Raw genomic sequence first — 18,071 nt, forward strand, 5'->3', positions numbered from 1 at the left:
TGTTAAACTTCATCATACAAACAGAAAAGCAGAGAAAGCAAGGGGTTAATATTTTCCTTTGGAGAATCCAAATGGGAAAGAGATCAGGAAAAAAAAACTCTGGCCATGTTCCAACTCCCACATCTGGCTAACTAATTCAATATCCAAGTGTTTAAATATTGTTGGAGTCTGAGACACCCAGACAGTCCTACACATTAGAGCTTTGCAAAAAAAAAGAAACACCTGGCTGGATTTGAGATCCATCAGATGTACATTCCATCTGAACTGCAATACATTACCACTTGCCATTGTTGTAACAAGGTATTTTGCATTGAACATTTTGGCAATGCATTCTCCAAAGACACTCTGCTTGTCTGGTTAGGATGTCTGCTCAATCTGCTTAGTAGAGACAATCAATTTACACCGTGACACTAATCAACAAGAATGAAGTTAAATACATTTTTGTAACCTATCATTTTCATCTTTTTTATTCACGAAGAAACAAAGAAAATAAACATGCATTGCCATCGGCACAACTATGATAGCAAGAAATTATCTTGTGTATCTTGCATGTAAAAAGTGATGCCATTCAAGATTCAATAACAATCTGAAAAGCTAGAAACGCAACCACAACCATCTTCAGAACAAATAAAAAGACTGCGCACACACAGTTTCCTGGAACCATTTGTTAAAAACACTTAACGGCTTGAAAATAGCCCGGCTTTATGAGATATAGACAAGATCTCTTCATTCCACCCCACCTTCCAACTGCTTGCCTTTCTTTGAACAATTCTAGCTGAATCAAGCAGCAGAATGAATTAATTTACGAATTAGATTATTTTACTATAGTTTGTTCATGGGACGTGGGTGGCGCTGGCTGGGTCAGCATTTATTGCCCTTGAGGTGTCAGTTAAGAGTCAACCACATTGCTCTGGGTCTGGAGTCATATGTAGGCCAGACCAGGTAAAGATGGCAGATTTCCTTCACAAAAGGACCAGATGGGTTTTTTTGACAATCGACAATGGTTTCATGGTCATCATCAGACTTTAATGCCAGATTATTATTGAATTCAAATTTCACCATCTGCAGTGGTGGGATTCGAACCCAGTGCTAATCTGGGAAACAGTTGCAGGTACTCTACTTCGCCGTGTAGAATACCTTGGGAGCACTTGCATTACCCCGAGTTTCTGGTTTACTAGTCCAGTGACAATACCATTTTTATGCCACGGTCTCCCCCATTATCCATTGGGACAAAATTCAACATTACAAATTGTTACGACCAGGATGGGAGGGGGGAACAGTTTGACTAACCCCACTACTCCACAGGTTGGATTCACTCATCAAAATGGTTAACTGTTTTTCTTCCCTACTGTTCCCAGATTAAAAGAGCTTCTTTCAATAAACAACAAATTTATTACATTATAAAACCAGTCTCGTCAAATAGAAAGGCAAAACTTTCATGAATTTGCAGTATGAACTATGAAAGTATAGTAATTTCTCTTTTGAGATATCATAAGTCACACCATCACATGCGCACACTCAAAGATCAAAGTCCAAGGGAAAAGGAAAGATGGTGGAGTCCTTGAAATGGCGATGTGGTTATATGGCTGTTCTCTTGGTGCTAATCTGGGAAACAGTTGCAGGTACTCTACTTTGCCGTGTAGAATACCTTGGGAGCACTTGCATTCACTTCCGGCTATGGACTGTCTCTGGATTGTAAAAGGCTGTTGTCTTCTTTTCACAAGCAGTTGGACCCTCTTGTAATCAAATGATAAACGGAAACGAACGTTTTAGCACATTTTCCAGGCATCGTCCCCACCCTCACCGTGCCATAAATGTACATAGTCCTCCAGGATCAAGAGGTTGAAAAATGAAATGAAAATCGCTTATTGCCACAAGTAGGCTTCAAATGAAATTACTGTGAAAAGCCCCTAGTCACTACATTCTGGCGCCTGTTCGTGGAAGCCGGTACGTGAATTGAATCGTGCTGCTGGCCTGCCTAAAAAGCCAGCTATTTAGCCCAGTGTGCTAAAGTAGCCCCTGGAAACCCGGTTTCCAGCTTCTTTAAAACTGCTTAATTACTCTTACTTGGAAAGCATGTTTTTTCCCCATGATAAATAATCAGTCTTTCAGGGACAGTGGGTAGGATTCTCAGTTGGCCGATGGCGAAATCGGGGTGTGCGATCAGGTGGAGAATAGCTCCCGATGCCGAGATCGCGGTAGGCGTCGGTTTGACGCCAAATCATGATGCTGCACGCCGCGCGTAGTTGAAACACCGTTCACATATTAGTGGGCCCACCTGCGATTGTCTGCCTCTGATGGGCCAAGTTCCTGATGGCGCGGTCCAAATGCACCCTCACAAATCGTGAACCTGGCGTGGTGGTTGCTGAGAGAGAGGGAGAGAGCAGTGTCCAACACCGTCATACGTCGCCAACAGCCGTTACGCTGGAAGAGGGCCTTCTGCCAGCCAGGGGGAGTAGTGGGGGGGGGGGGTGGGGGGGGGGGGGGGGTGGCGGCCAGGATGTGGACTGTGGGATCTGGATGGACGGGTACACAACACCATTACTGCAAGGCAAACCATGCCGCTGCACATTCCGCTGACAGCCTGCTTTAAACCTGGTGCCCTGGGTTGTATAGGTTTTTGAGCCCTAAACAGCTGGAGTGTTCTTGTGAAGGACGTGACAGAAAAGTCTGGGACCACAAGTGGCTACTGCATTATGCACATCTTGATCTGAAGGCATGGCAGACCCACTGAGTTGTTATATAAGGGAATGAAAAGACAAGCCAACAGGGCGCCAGGTGCGAAGACTCAATTGTTTATATGGGTGTCTGAGTAAGGCTCAGGAGAAACCTATCTGTATGCATGGCCCATAGTTTTTTTAATTGTCCTCTGCTTTCTTTAAAAGGCTTCCCACTAATCCTTGCCACATTATATGCTTTTTCTTTATGCTGTTCCTGACTTCCCTGGTCAGCCATGGTTGCCTCGCCCTCCCCTTAACCCTTGTGATAAATGTCTGTTATGCCTCCTGAATAACCCCAAAAACTCCTGCTATTACTGTTCCACCGTCTTTTCTGCTAGACTCCCCTTCCAATCAACTCTGGCCAACCCTTCCCTCATGTCTTTGTAGTTACCTTTATTCAATTGTAATTCTGGTACATATGATTCTAGCTTCTCCTTCTCCAACTACCATGGCTGTTGAAGGAGAGCGAAAGGGTAAAAAATTTTTCAAAACTTTTGGCTTGCTGATGGGGTGTCTGCCTGGGCTGCGGGGAGGAACGACTTGGTGTCAAGTTCGTAGGCACGGGGTGGCCTGGCTCAGATCGGCACTGCTGTGGTATGTGATTTAATGCTCGCCTCTGGTGCTACTTACAAGCTCCTAGCTGTTCACAGTGCTGGCTGCTCACTGTGTTCTGTAAATATTCAGAGAGCCTCCGGTGATATGGGTGCCCACCCAAGTCGCCCCTTTGGAAACCCTCATAACCCAGCAGAATCAAGGGGCTGGACTTGGCTATGCTCAATCGCTGACCCACCAGGTCAGTGGATTCCAACACCGTGGACTTCAGAACCCTCCCAGGCACACTGCCCCTCTCAGAGTAGAGGCCTCACCAGTGACACCCACCCCTCAGGACCATGAGCTTTCGCCTCATGAGGAGGCTGGCAGCACTGACGGCCTCTCCCATCTCCTCCCAGGAGAAGTCAAAGTGCCGTGCAATAATCTATTTCATAATAGCTTCTAACATTTTTCTATTAAAGATGTTAAGCTAACTGGCTTATCATTTCTTGCATTTAGTCTCCCTCACTTTTTGAATCAAGAATTTCCTTGGTTAATTTCCAATCTGATGGAACATTCACGAATCTAGTGAATGTTGAAAATTAAAACCAATGCATCAACTGTATCACGAGCCACTTCGTTTAAGGCACTGAGATAAAATCCATCAGGACCTGGGGATTATTCAGACCGCAGCTCCAACAATTTGCCGAGTATCACTTCCTTGGTGATTGTATTTTCTTGAGGTCTTCCGTTTCTTCCACTTCCTCGTTTACAGCTATTTCTGGGATGCTAATTGCATCCTCTATAAAAGACCACCAATGTAAAACACTGGTTCAATTCATCTGCCATCTCCTTGTTTTCCATTATTAATTCCCCAGACTCACTGTATATAGTACGAATGCTCTCTTTGTTAACTCATTACTTTCAAAAATATCTATAGAAGCACTTTTTGTCTTCATATTTTATATTTCTAGCTAGCTTTCTCTCAAACTTAAATATTTCCCTCCTTATTAACCGTAGTCATTTTTTGCTGTTTTTCATATTCTGTCCAAACTTCTGACCTGCCACCCATCTCTGCGCAATTAAATGATTTTTCTTTAAGTCTGATACTATCTTTAACTTTTTTGGTTAACCACGAGGTACTTCTCTTGGGATTTATCTTTCTTCTTGGAATGTATCTGTGTATTCTGAAGTATCCCCTAAAATGTTCGTCACACTCTCTCTCTTCTCTCTTAGGCACTCCTTCTGAGTAGAGGATGACTTGCTTCCACACTAAAAATAAGTTCTCAGGTGACTGAGGAGTCCAATGCACAGTCTCTCTCACAGGCAGAGCAGATGATGGTTAGAGGAACGGGTGGGTAGGGTGCCAAGGTTTCCAAGCGCTCCTTTCCCTGTTGATGATCAGCGATTAAACTCGAGGTGTTCAGCTCCTTCCCAGATGTTTTCTTCCAATTTGGGCAGACTTGGGCTAAGGATTCCAGTTGTCGGTTGAGATGTTGGCTTTGAAGGTCTCCTTGAAGTGTTTCCTGTGCCTTCCTGAGATGTGCTTACTGTGTTAAAGCTCCGAGTAGAATGTTTGTTTCAAAAGTCTTGTGTCAGGCAATCGGACAATGTGGCCCATCCACTGGAACTGATCAAACATGGTCAATGCTTTGATGCTGGGATGTTGGCCTGAGCGGAAGCACGGACATATCCTGTCAATAGATTTGCAGGATCTTGCAGAGGCAGCACTAGTGGCAATTTGAGGTGCCTGCTATACGTAGTCCATATCTCTCAGCATGTAGGAGGGCAGGCATCACTACTGTACTACATACCATAAACCTAGTGCTGGATCTGAGGTCCTGGCTTTCAAAACTTCTTTTCCCCAGATGAACGAAGGCTGTGCTGGCACACTGTTGAAGCCCACGTCTGCCCTTATTGAGAGTGGGCTCTCAAGATAGGGGACATGGTCCACATGTCCAAAGCTTTGTTCAGGATTTTGGATTTCCCTACCGCCCTCTGCTGATTACACATCGCAGAGGTATGTGCCTTTTCCAATTTTGGCATTGAAGTCCCGAAGGAGAATCAGCTTGTTGTCCTTTGGGACACAGGCCAAGATCGTTCAAGGCTGGAGTAAAATTCCTCTTTGAACTCGTTGGTAACTTCCAGCGCTGGGGTCTACGTACTCATTCAGTAGTATAACAAACTGGTTCTGGGCTAGGGTGAGCCAAAGAGTCATAGGGCATTTGTTTATCCTGAAAGGGGAGTTTCTGAGATGGCCAACTAGGTTGTTTTAATGGCAAAGCCAACCCCGTGACAACAAAGAACAAAGAAAATTACAGCACATGAACAGGCCCTTCGGCCCTCCCAGCCTGCGCCGATCCAGATCCTTTATCTAAACCTGTTGCCTATTTTCCAAGGTCTACTTCTCTCTGTTCCCCACCCGTTCATATATCTGTCCAGATGCATCTTAAATGATGCTATCGTACCCACCTCTACCACCTCCACTAGCAAAGCATTCCAGGCACCCACCACCCTCTGCGTAAAAAAACTTTCCACGCACATCTCCCTTAAACTTTTCCCCTCTCACCTTGAAATCGTGACCCCTTGTAATTGACACCCCCACTCTTGGAAAAAGCTTGTTGCTATCCACCCTGTCCATACCGCTCATAATTTTGTAGACCTCAATCAGGTCTCCCCTCAACCTCCGTCTTTCCAACAAAAATAATCCTAATCTACTCAACCTTTCTTCATAGCTAGCACCCTCCATACCAGGCAACATCCTGGTAAACCTCCTCTGCACCCTCTCTAAAGCATCCACATCCTTCTGGTAATGTGGCGACCAGAACTGCACGCAGTATTCCAAATGTGGCCTAACCAAAGTCCGATACAACTGTAACATGATCTGCCGACTCTTGTACTCAATACCCCTTCCGATGAAGGCAAGCATGCTGTATGCCTTCTTGACCACTCTATCGATCTACATTGCCACCTTCAGGGTACAATGGACCTGAACTCCCAGATCTCTCTGTACATCAATTTTCCCCAGGACTCTTCCATTGACCATATAGTCTGCTCGAGTTAGATCTTCCAAAATGCATCACCTTGCATTTGCCTGGATTGAACTGCATCTGCCATTTCTCTGCCCAACTCTCCAATCTATCTATATTTTTCTGTATTCTCTGACAGTCCGCCTCGCTATCTGCAACTCCACCAATCTTAGTATCATCTGCAAACTTGCTCATCAGACCACTTATACCTTCGTCCAGATCATTTATGTATATCACAAAGAACAGTGGTCCGAGCACGGATCCCTGTGGAACACCACTAGTCACCTTTCTCCATTTTGAGACACTCCCTTCCACCACTACTCTCTGTCTCCTGTTGCACAGCCAGTTCTTTATCCATCTAGCTAGTACACCCTGAACCCCATACGACTTCACTTTTTCCATCAACGTGCTATGGGAAACTTTATCAACTGCGTCATCGATCTTCTTCTAGTTTGCCTTTCCAGAAGAAAGAGTTAACTGCCAACTTGTTCCTTGAGCTGGCCTTTCCCTGCCTGCCCTGTCTAGCTTCAGGTGGTGATGTCGAGCTTGTCTTTCCCTGCCCGCCCTGTCTCGCTTCAGGTGGTGATGTCACTGTCAAAAAGCTTGAGCTCGTGGTCAACGATAACAGCATCACATTCCGATCTGTCGCTGTTTGGGTGGTCCATGAGGATTCTGATGCTCCAATCCTGAACATAGATACACAGAAGATAGGAGCAGAAGACCTTTTGGCCCTTCGAACCTGCTCTGCCATTTATCACGATCATGGCCTTGATACCATTAAAGGAGCAATGGCCACTATCAGTATGGACGAGAACACTCAACCCTGGTATTTTGGTGCCCGCCCAGTACCTTACACAATGTGCCTAGGACGACCATGAACTGGATGGGTTCATGGCATCATCAGCCCATCCACTTCACGGATTGGGCCGCACCAGTGGTCCCGGTATTGAAGCCCAGCGGATCCGGAACTACAAAATGACCGTAAACAGGGTAACCCGCCTTGACTGTTACCCGGTCCAGCAGACAAGTTCAGCGTGGCAAGACTTTTACGAAGCTAGATATGAGCCACACATACCTGCAGCTGGTGCTGGTTCCGCGGTCCCAAAAAGTCATAACGATTAACACCCATAGGAGGCTATCTGAATACCCAGTTGCTGTTCAGGATTTCCTCAGACTGCGCGATTTTCCAGTGAATCATGGAAAACATATTACATATACCTCGACAATATTGTAATTACAGGAGCCTCCGAAAAAGAACATATGGAGAATTTCGCAAAAATTCTTGAGGTTTGAACGGCCAGCATCCATCTCCAAAGGGAGAAATGCGTTTTTCATGCCCCCGGAGGTCTCTTACTTGGGTTATGGGGTGAAGAGCTGGGGCCTCCACCCAGTGGAGTACAAGGTGTGGGCAATCCGACAGGCCCCCATCCCTTGTGACCCAACGGAGCTCTGCTCCTTTCTTGGATTGGTTAACTACTACGGAAAATGTATACCCAGAATGGCCACGTTGATCAACCCACTCTATCAGCTCTTAAAGAAAGGACAGCGATTGTCCTGGAGTCCCTCGCACCAGAAGGACTTTCAGGAGGTCAACCGACGCCCATCATCAAACAAACTACTGACACATTTCGACCAGTCGAAGCTGGTGCTCCTCACACCGACGCCGAGTGAAATTACGCGCAGATTGAGAAAGAAGATTTAGCCGTCGTATTTACAGTACGGCTTGCCTTCACGATTTATTCAGACCACAAGTCCCTACTGGAGGACAGGGTGATCCCACCAATTGCATCTGCCTGGGTCAAACGGGGGCTTTGCTATTAACTGCCTATGAATACACCCCGGGTGCATCATCTGGGCACAAAAATGCCATACACAGACGTGTTGATCCACCTGCCCTCTCCACAAAGCCGCCCACTTTGGCTGTAGAGGTAAACAGCGCCCTCCACTTCATGGACACCTTGGCTGCCATGGCGGCTCGTATCAAGGAGTAGACCCAGACAGGCCCACAAATTGTCACGAGCCTGGTACATGGTTCAATAAGGCCCAGCATAGAGCACTACTGGACGATTTGAGGGCCTACACCATGAGGATTCCAGAACTGAATGTAGAAGATGGCGTCATTCTGTGGGGACGCGAGTGGTCGTCCCCGAGCAGGGTCACGCGTCTTTGTTGAAGGACCGCCACAATGGGCACCCAGGGGTGGCCAAAATGAAGATGCTGACTCGCATCTACGCTTGATGGCCTGGGACGGACTCAAACATTGACACAGTGGCCCAACACTGTAGTCCTTTGCCAGGAGCACTAGAAGGCCCCACCGACAGCCCTAATGCACCCATGGAAATTGGCGGGGAAACCATGTTCCCAAGTCCACGTTCCTTATCCTGGCAGAAGGCCATTCCAAATGGCTTGTGATCCACCGGGTACAAACCTGCGACTACACGGACGACCGTAGACAGGCAAGATATTTTTAGCATACACGGAATACCCGAAGTTCTGGTAACCAATAACGGGATAGTGTTCACCAGCCAAGACCTTGCATCTTCATAGCCGCAAATGGAATCCTGCACGCGAGGACTGCCCTGTACCATCCAGCCTCCCAACAGATTGGCCGAGTGGGCAGTCCAGACCTTTAAGCGGGACATGAAGATGACGACTACCAGACCCTGGGAGACGTGACTGACTCGCTTTCTCTTCAGCTACTGTATAACACCATATGCCACCACCGGGGTTGCACTGGCAGAACTGCATGTGGGACAACGGCTCAGAATTCGCCTCAGCCTCGTATTCCCCAATTCCGGCGCAAGAATCCCTCAACGGCAGACTCACTCCAAGGCGGACTCATATCGGCACTCGTCACTACACACATTCAAGCTGAGCAACACGGTCTACGGGTGAAATTTCGGTGCATAAGCCACATAGACCCCTGGTGTGGTCCTTCGAGTGACAGGCCTGGTCCCAGGCCGACATCTTTGCTGGCCGAGCCACTCCCAATTCGGCACTTGTCGCAGAAACAACGGACCCCGGGGCGCGACATGCCTCCTGGACCGAACTTACTGCCACTGTGTGTGTGTGCGTGTGTGTGACAACCTCCATGGAGGCCAAACCCTTTATTGTCTCCAGTTCCCCTCCTACAGCTTGGGAGTACGAACTCCCTAGGTGATTTTTTTTGTGGGGTGGGGTGAGCCTCCCCCTATTTTGGAGGAACCTCACAGGATACAAGTAAGGCCTGGGAGCACACATCAAGGATGATGACCTATGCATGGCGAGGTGTGGTGTCATTGTAGTATTGTGAATAGAATAAATAAACCTAGTTGTTATCCTGCGTGCCTGGTGTCGTATGAAGTCCTTTTGGCTACCACAGTTACCTTTCCCATCTGATTTTTCCAGTCTACACATAATTTAAAATCCCCCATGATAATCACCGTACCTTTCTGACAAGCACCCATTATTTCTTTATCAATACCCCGTCCTACATTGTGACCGCTGTTACGGGACCCGCTTTTATATGCTGGTTTCCTGAACTTGGGTCATTCCTCTCTATTGTAGGAATGTCATCTTTAATTAAAAGAGCCACCCCTCTACTTTTTCCTAACTTCTTATCCTTCCTGCATGTTGCATACGATTCAATATTCAGGTCACAATCTATGCCATCCTGCAACCATGTCTCTGTAATTGCAATTAGAAGATACTGATTTACCTCTGTTAGCACTCAGTTCATCTGTTTTGTTTCAAATGCTGCTTGCATTCAGATATAGCGCTTTAGGTTTATACTTCTATTATTTTTGTCACTTCCAACCTTATTGTTTGATTTACTCTTAATTTTGTACTCTGTCCCTTCCCATCATGAATGGCCGCGATTCTCCGCTCCGGCTCCAGATTCTCCGTTCTTGGGGGGGCCAGCACGGCACCGTCCCGGCGTCGCAGGGTCCGCGCTTGCGCAGTTGGGCCAGCACCAACTAGTGAATATGTACTGGCCTTCATCCCTGTGCCTGCTCCGACGTCAAATGGCGCAGGGATCCAGAAGCCGGCGTGGAAGAAAAGAGGTCCGCAGCCAGAGAGGCCGGCCCGCTGATCAGTGGGCCCCAATCGCAGGCCAGGCCACTATGGAGGGCCTCCCCGGGGTTGGACCCTCCCCTCTCTTTCCCTCCCCCCCCCCCCACACACACACACACAACCCACCCCTGGACCCTTCAATCCCGACGTCCCGCCAGCCCAGAGCATGTTAGAACGGCGCTGGCGTGACTCGGATTTTTTCCAACAGCCGCTCGGTCCATTCGCGCCAGAGAATCGCGGCCTCGCTCGAGGACTGCCACTACGCCCCTTTGCTGCCATTCTCCGTCCCGCCCGGCGCCATGCGCGCGCACCCGTTTTTTCACAGGCGGGAGAATGACATCCTGGCGGCGGGCTGCGATTCACGTGGCCCCCCCCGCTGATTCTCCGGCCCAGCGGGGGGGCTCGGAGAATCGCGCCCATGGTTTGCTTATCATTACCCTGATCTTTATTTCCTCCCTTACCTCGTCTCTACTCTGATATATCACATCGTCCAACATTTACATTTAATCCTTTGCCACCACTATTTAATTTGAAACCCTCTCTACTTCCTAGTTATACGGTTCGCAAGAACAGTGATCCCAGCATGGTTCAGGTGTAGAATGTCCCAACAGTATAGCTTCCACTTTCTCAAATATTGGTGCCAGTGCTCCACAAACCAGAATCCACATCTCCGACACCAATCTTTGAGCCACGCATTCATTTCTCCAATCTTATTTTCTCCATGCCAATGTTCACATGGCTCAGGTTACAATCCAGAGATTATTACCTTTGAGATTCTACTTCTTATTTTGGTGCCTAGCCCCTGATACTGCCTGCACAGAAGCTCTTTCCTTGTCTTCCCTATGCCACTGGTACTTACATTGACCATACCTGGTCCGTTCAGTCACCCCCCCCCCCCCCCCCCCCCCCCCCCCCCCCCCCCCCCCCACCGAGCATTCTTTGCTGCAGAGAGTAACGTCAATCTCTCTCACTATACTACACCCTACTACTACATTCCATTTTGCTCCCCCAACTTGAAGGGCTTTGTGTACCATGGTGCCAAGCCAGTCTGCTCACCCATCCTGCAGACCTCACTTTTATCCACACACATTGCAAGCACCTCAAACCTGTTAGACAATTGCACAGTCTCGGTCTCCTCCACTCCCATATACTTCGTCCCTTTACCTGCCTCACCCATGGTCACATCCCCCTGTCCCTCACCGCTAACCAAAACAAACTCTATTCTATGAGGTGTGATCATCTGGAACAAAGTGTCCAGGTATTTCTAGGTGGAGTCGGGTGCCAATCCTGATCTGAATCTGCATGTTCAGATGCTCACTGTAATTTGATTTATTTCCTTAAAAAGCACATTGAGTTTCAAAAGTAAACAAATCCTTTGATGGAAACAGACAGAAGGATGTATGGGAGAGCTAGGAAGGATAAAACAGGATGCAAATAAGTAGGTCTTTGGCCTCACAGTACCCATCTTCCAGGGAACAAATAGGAACAATAGAGTGTGGAAAGAGGGTTACGATTAAATTGAGTAACAGCACAGCAAGGGCGAAGGGAGCATACAAGATTAAGCGCTTTTACCAAGTAGAAAAGTTGGGGAGTGGTGAAACTAAGGAGGGCGGAGGAGAATGAACGAGCAGTGGGAAATAAAAACATAGGGGACCCAGTGGGAGGAAAAAAATGGTCAGATATGAGGGCCTCCAGCTCCCACCCTATTTGCAGACTGCAACAGCTAGTATCTCCTTTCTCACCATATCAGACAACTTCCAAAATGGAAGGGAAGAAGAAAATAAAGAAAAATGCAAAATAGAAAAAGAGCCAACACAAAGAAATCAGACATGTTAGAACGTGACTGCTGAAAGTTCACAGACCTGCAACATTAATTCTGTTTCTCTCACAAATTCTGCCATACCTGTAGAATATTTCCAGGTTTTGTTTTTATTTTAGAAAGTGATCATATCTTGAAATTTACTGTGGGTCACTGCGACAGGAGATCCAACAGTTTTTTTTTGGATCTTCCATATGCACTGAGAAACCTTTCGAACAAACCGTTAACAACTCATGGCATGGGCAACAAGCATTTCTACTCATTAAATAGCTAATTTTACAGAAGATCACAAACTATTTATACAAACTGTGTTACTTTCACCAATGATTTTTCTTCCAAAGTTTAGACATCAGAATGCCTACCTTCAGAGTTCAATGTAATGAGCGTAACATTTGGTGCCAGGTTCTGACCACCTGACTGACCACTATTCGAAATGGTGTCACTTGTTTCAGATCCACTTTCAACATCTTCAGTATGGCTATCTTCATGGCCAGGAACCTTGACAATTATTGTGTTCTGTCTCCTCCCTGGCAGAGAACTTTGTTGTCCCAAAATAGGAAAAAATACACAAAGTAATAAAGCAACTTGTTAGACTATATATTACTGACAACAAAAGAATGAAAGTGATGTTTTGGGCATTATGGTTAATCATATAATCAAGTTTGTAGTTTATTCTCAGCATTCCAAGATAGTTTATTATGTCAGTAGGGAAATTAAGTAAAACCATATTTTGTAATAGTAAATTTTTAAAAATCTGCTACTTGACAGATGTATTTATTTTTTAATTCCATGGAAACATGCAATATTAATTCTGCCCTCACACCAGAGATCACAGTAGCCACGCATGTTATTATGAAGAGAAAATCAATTAAATGCATTTATAATAGCTCAACTTCCATTTCATATACAAGAGAAAGGTGAAAAAATGTTATGCTATGAATGTTTTAAATTAAGAACTCACCTGAAGTTTTGTTATGAGATCCATGTGGTAAGTCAAATACTGAGCATAAATCATGCTCTTTGACTTTGAACTCTACTTAGCCAGCACACATTTTACTTTCTACGCTTTCTTTCTCATAAAACACTTTTGTAAAGGCAGCATCTTATAATAATAGAATATGATCAGACGGTTACATTTAATACAGCGGGAGGGATTCTCGGTTGGCTGATGCCGGAATCGGGAAATGCGATTGGGCGGAGAATCGCCGGTGCCTCAACTACGATCCCAGTGGCATATCGTTAACGGGCCTGACCCAGTATTCTCCGGGTCCTCCGCAAATCTCCGCCTCCGATGTGCCAAATTCCCGACGGCGAGCTTCACCTGTGCTTTTAAAATTTGTGAAACCGGAGCCGTGGATGATGAGGGAGGGCAGAGACTAGAGGTAGGAAACGGAGAGATGCAACTGTGGGCTGCCAGGTAACGGGCTGAGTGACCACGGTGACCCCCTATTGGACTGGGGCGATGCCCAGGCATGGACCACCATTACTGCGGCTTGCAAGCCAGCCAACCTGCTGCGCACCTTACTGACCACCCACCTTGGCTCCTGATTCTGCAGAGTGAAGCTGGCAATTAGGGCGTCTCCAACCCAGAATCCACCCTCCGCCATAACCCCCAACACTCAACCGGCCACCACCAATCGGTGGGGCATCAGGAAGCCCACCCAAGGCAATGCCCACTGTAGCCCCTATGGGGACACAGAGTGGGGACCTGAGAGCGTAACACTGGTAAGGGCAGCGGCAGCCGACAGTACCTCTGGCAACAGGAACAGGCGTCCGTGCCAGAGTCCCCACGGTGCGAGGCACCGACAGGGCCAGGGGTCAAAGCCCATTGTGGCAACTGAGGCCACCATGTAACCTATTGGACCTGGTTGCGCATGGGGGTACGCACCATGCTAACACGTTGGCCTTTCATCACCTGCAGACAATGGATATTGGAATTCAACCAGCAATCATGGCCTTCCTCCCAGTCGCCGAAGCCTTGGGAGATGCCATGCGGCTGTACGAGCTGCCGCAGCTCGACGAGGAGGAAGCTGCAGCAGAGTGTGCCCCTGACAAACAGGAGGTAGCCACCGAGGATGGAGAGCCGGCCGCTAACAGTCCATGGCGGAGAAGAAGGTGCAAAGGAGGTATTGCATGAGGCCTTGTGTGTACCGGCACCGCCCGTCATTCGAGGACCGACCGGAGCAGGCATGCCATCGAATACTCTGGCTGAGCAGGGAGAAAATGCAGCATATCTGCCAGATCATGGCACACCTGTCAGTGCGGGGGAATGTGGGAGGACACCCGCTCCCAGTGACCGTCAAGGTGATGGTTTCCCTGATCGTTTATGCCACGGGGTATATCCAGGCGCCAAGTCGGGGCCTTTCCGGGATTTCACAGAGCTCGATGGACAGATGCAACCGTACCATCATGGAGGCCCTCTACGCCCAATTGGCACAATACATTTTTTTCTATGTGTACCGAGCCCACCAGGATGCCAACGGGTTGCCCCGGGTCCAGGTCCAGGGGGTGATCGACAGGATGCATTTCCCCCTATGAGCACCTGCAGATGACAGGCTGCTTTACACAAACCGAAAGGAGTGCCACTCTTTGAACGTGCAGCTGATATGAGACCATCAGATGCGTGTCATGCATGTCTGTGCCCGATACCCGAGCAGTGTGCACGAATCCTTCATCCTGGCATCAGACGATTCCTGACCACACCCCCCCCCCCCCCCCCCCCCCCCCCTTCCCGGCTCCTGGATGCAGTGGTTATCCACTGCAGTGGTGGCTGATGATGCCTATCCAGGGGCCAGAAACCAACTCTCAGACCTCTTACAACATATCACATGCCGTGACCAGGGGTGCGATTGAACATTGCTTCGACATCCTGAAGATGCGGTTTAGGTACCTGGGCCGCTGTGGATGATGCTGAGAGGGTTGCCCACATCATGGCGGCCTGCTGCGTCCTCCACAATATCGCACAGCAGAGGGGCGACATACTGGAAGAGGATGAATGCCATGCTTGGGAGGGAAAGGATCGACAGGACATGTGGCTGCGCTGGCATGGGGGGCTGCACTAAGTGTGTGCCAGGGCCAACACACACGAAACGTTCTGATCACCTCCAGGTTCAATGCGGGCCCTAGTTTGGCAGTGAAATAGGATCTGGTCCATGGGGTGGAGGATGATGACACCCCACTCTGCGATGAGCTCTGGTGCTCCGCATCGTATGACAACCTCTGACTCCTATCCATGGTCGTACTTTCCACCGTCCACCTGGGTGATCCTTACATGTGAGCTGGCCAATCCATCAAAAAGTTCCATTGGATCCCTAGGGTTTCGGAGGTGGGATACGGTTTGGGGGCAGAGGGGGCACCCACAACGTCTGCAGATTTCACACCCCCCCCCCTCACCCTTACCCCCGTTCGAGCCAACCCTCCCTGATGCCTCTGTAGCAGGGTCCTCTTAACCTTTGGAACCTTACCCGCCCATAGAAAGTTCTAAATAATTGTATTCAGGTTCTGAAAGAAGGTCTTTGGTATAAAGATGGAGAGTGTATGGAAAATTAACAGGAACCTCGACAGAATATTCAACTTCACCACGTGGACCTCTTCTCCAAAGTCAATTACAGCAAGTCCCAAATCTGGAGATCTTACCTAGCCTCCTCCACCAGCTTTATTAAATTCCATTTGTGAACATCCCCCATTCCCTCACTACCTGAATCCCCAGGTATCTGAACCTGTCTCCAGCCACTATAAATGACATCCCCCCTAAATTGTCTCGTCAACCCAACTCGTTCACCGGGTACACTTTGCTTTCCCCTACATTTAATTTATACCCTGAGAACGCCCCAAATCTCCCCTTGATTCTCTCCATGCTCTCCAGCGGGTCCGAAACATACAACAGTAGATCTTCCACATAGAGTGATCTTCACGTCTGCATTTAACAGTGATATGGGCCTACACAACCCACATTCCAATGGTTCCTTCCCCTTTTTTGGTATTAACGTGATTGTTGCCTGCATCATTGTCTCCGGCAGCTCCCCCTTCTCCAACGCCTCGTTAAAAAACCCCAAGAGATGTGGTGCCAGGTCCCCGCAAACGCCTTATAAAATTCTGCCGGATAGCCATTGGGCCCTGGAGCCATCCCCGACTTCATGCCCCTTATACTATCCAACACCTCCTTCAGACCCAGGGGCTCCTCATGCACCTGCCTCTTCTCTGTCTCCAGCTGTGGAAACTCCAGTTCATCTAAGAACCTTCCCATGTCCCCTTCTTCATCCCCCTCCTTCAGGTCCACCCCGCGCAGCTCCTTATAATAATCCCTAAATGTCTCATTTATCTTCCCCGGCTCCCACACCACATCCCCTGCCCCAGTCTGTATCTTCAATTTTCCGTGGATGCGGCCTGCCTCCGTAGCTGATGCTCGAGCATTAGACTCACCTTCTCCTTGCATTAGTACTGCACCCCTCTTGCCCTCCGCAGCTGTCCTACCGCCCTGCCCGTTGTCAAACTATCAAATTGCCCATGTACTTTTTTCCTCCTCGCCAATCCCTCCGAGGTGGGCACCCGAGAGTACTCCCTATCTACCACCACTATCTCATTCATTAGCCGTTCATATTCCTCGTTCCTTTTCCTATCCCCATGTGCTTTGAACGCGATAATCTCCCCTCCGACCACCGCTTTTAGTTTACGAAAAGATGGCCACTAACACCTGCCCATTTTGATTCAATTCTACGTAATCTTAAGTCACAGCCCGCATTTTGTCACAAAACCCTCTATCTGCCAACAACCCCGAATCGAGCCTTCACCTGGCCTCTGCTCCCATCCCGATCTGAGCCGAATCGCCAGCGAATAGAGCGCGTGGTCCGAGATTACTATGTAACGCGTACTCTGCCCCCTCTCCCCCAAACAAAATCTCCCGGCTCACCACAAAGAAGTCAACTCTGGAATGCAGCCTGTAAACATGCGAAAAGAAGGAATACTTCCTTCTCCCTGGGTTCCTGATGCACCACGGGTCCACCATATCCATATTTTCCATAAACCCTTTGTCATTCGTATCCCACCCATTGACTGGGGCTCGACCTATCCACCCTCGGCTCTAGGACACAATTAAAACCTCCTCCCGTTATCAACTGGTGTGGTGCCAAGTCCTGAATTGCTGCCAGCGACCCTCTTAAAAACCTACATCATCCCAATTTGGTGCCTACACATTCACCAACATCACCAGCGTTCCTTCTAATACCCCACTCACGATCACATATCTCCCACCTGGATCCTTCACACTCATAAACCCCACTTTTTTACTCATCAAAAATGCCACTCTCAGTGACTTTGAATCAAACCCCTCGTGGAAAAACTGACCGACCCACCCCTTCCTTAGCTTAACCTGGTCCTTCACGCAGAGGTGCACCTCATGCAGAAAGACCACCTCTGCTTTCAAGCTCCTGAGGTGCGCTAAAACCCAAGCTCTTTTAACCGTTCCATTGAGCCCTCGCACATTCCATGTTTTCAGCCTTACGCCTCTATTCCTTTCTGCCATCCGCCATCCTCCCCTTTTGGCTCTACCCCGTTAATTTTACCCTATACCTGGCCCATTCAAGATGGCCCCTTTCTCCGCCCCTGACCATGTTTCTTCTCCCACCTCGCATCATCGCATTGCATTCCCCTCCCTATCCCTATTAAGAGGTGGGATTCACTGCACTTAACATTGGCGGGGAGGGTTCAAGTGGGGAAAATGAATATTCTGCGAAGGTTCTTGTTTATTTTTTAGGTTCTCCTGATCCTTACACCAAAGACCTTTTTTCGGAAATTGGACACGATCATTTCAGATTTTGTATGGGCGGGGAGGGTCGGAAGGACCCTGCTACAGAGGCAGAGGCAGGAAGGGGGGTTGGCATTGCTGAACTTGCTTCAGTATTATTGGATGGCAAATGTGGA

At 48.2% G+C, this 18,071-nt stretch overlaps 1 protein-coding gene across 7 annotated transcripts in view; it reads right to left on the reverse strand.

Moving 5' to 3' along the window:
* The window catches only part of LOC119971244 (BTG3 associated nuclear protein), a 253,758-nt gene that overhangs the window by 162,240 nt on the left and 73,447 nt on the right, over positions 1-18,071 (reverse strand). For all 7 annotated transcript variants that reach the window (XR_005461786.1, XR_005461787.1, XR_005461788.1 and 4 more), the window contains one exon: positions 12,515-12,690. Coding sequence is in view for 4 of the 7 variants with exons in the window: in XM_038806519.1 (XP_038662447.1) it covers positions 12,515-12,690 (176 nt within the window). In the remaining 3 variants the exon portion in view is untranslated. The remainder of the gene's footprint in view (positions 1-12,514; positions 12,691-18,071) is intronic.

The sequence above is a fragment of the Scyliorhinus canicula genome, chromosome 9 (assembly GCF_902713615.1).
Source record: "Scyliorhinus canicula chromosome 9, sScyCan1.1, whole genome shotgun sequence".
NCBI classification, from domain to species: Eukaryota; Metazoa; Chordata; class Chondrichthyes; order Carcharhiniformes; family Scyliorhinidae; genus Scyliorhinus; species Scyliorhinus canicula.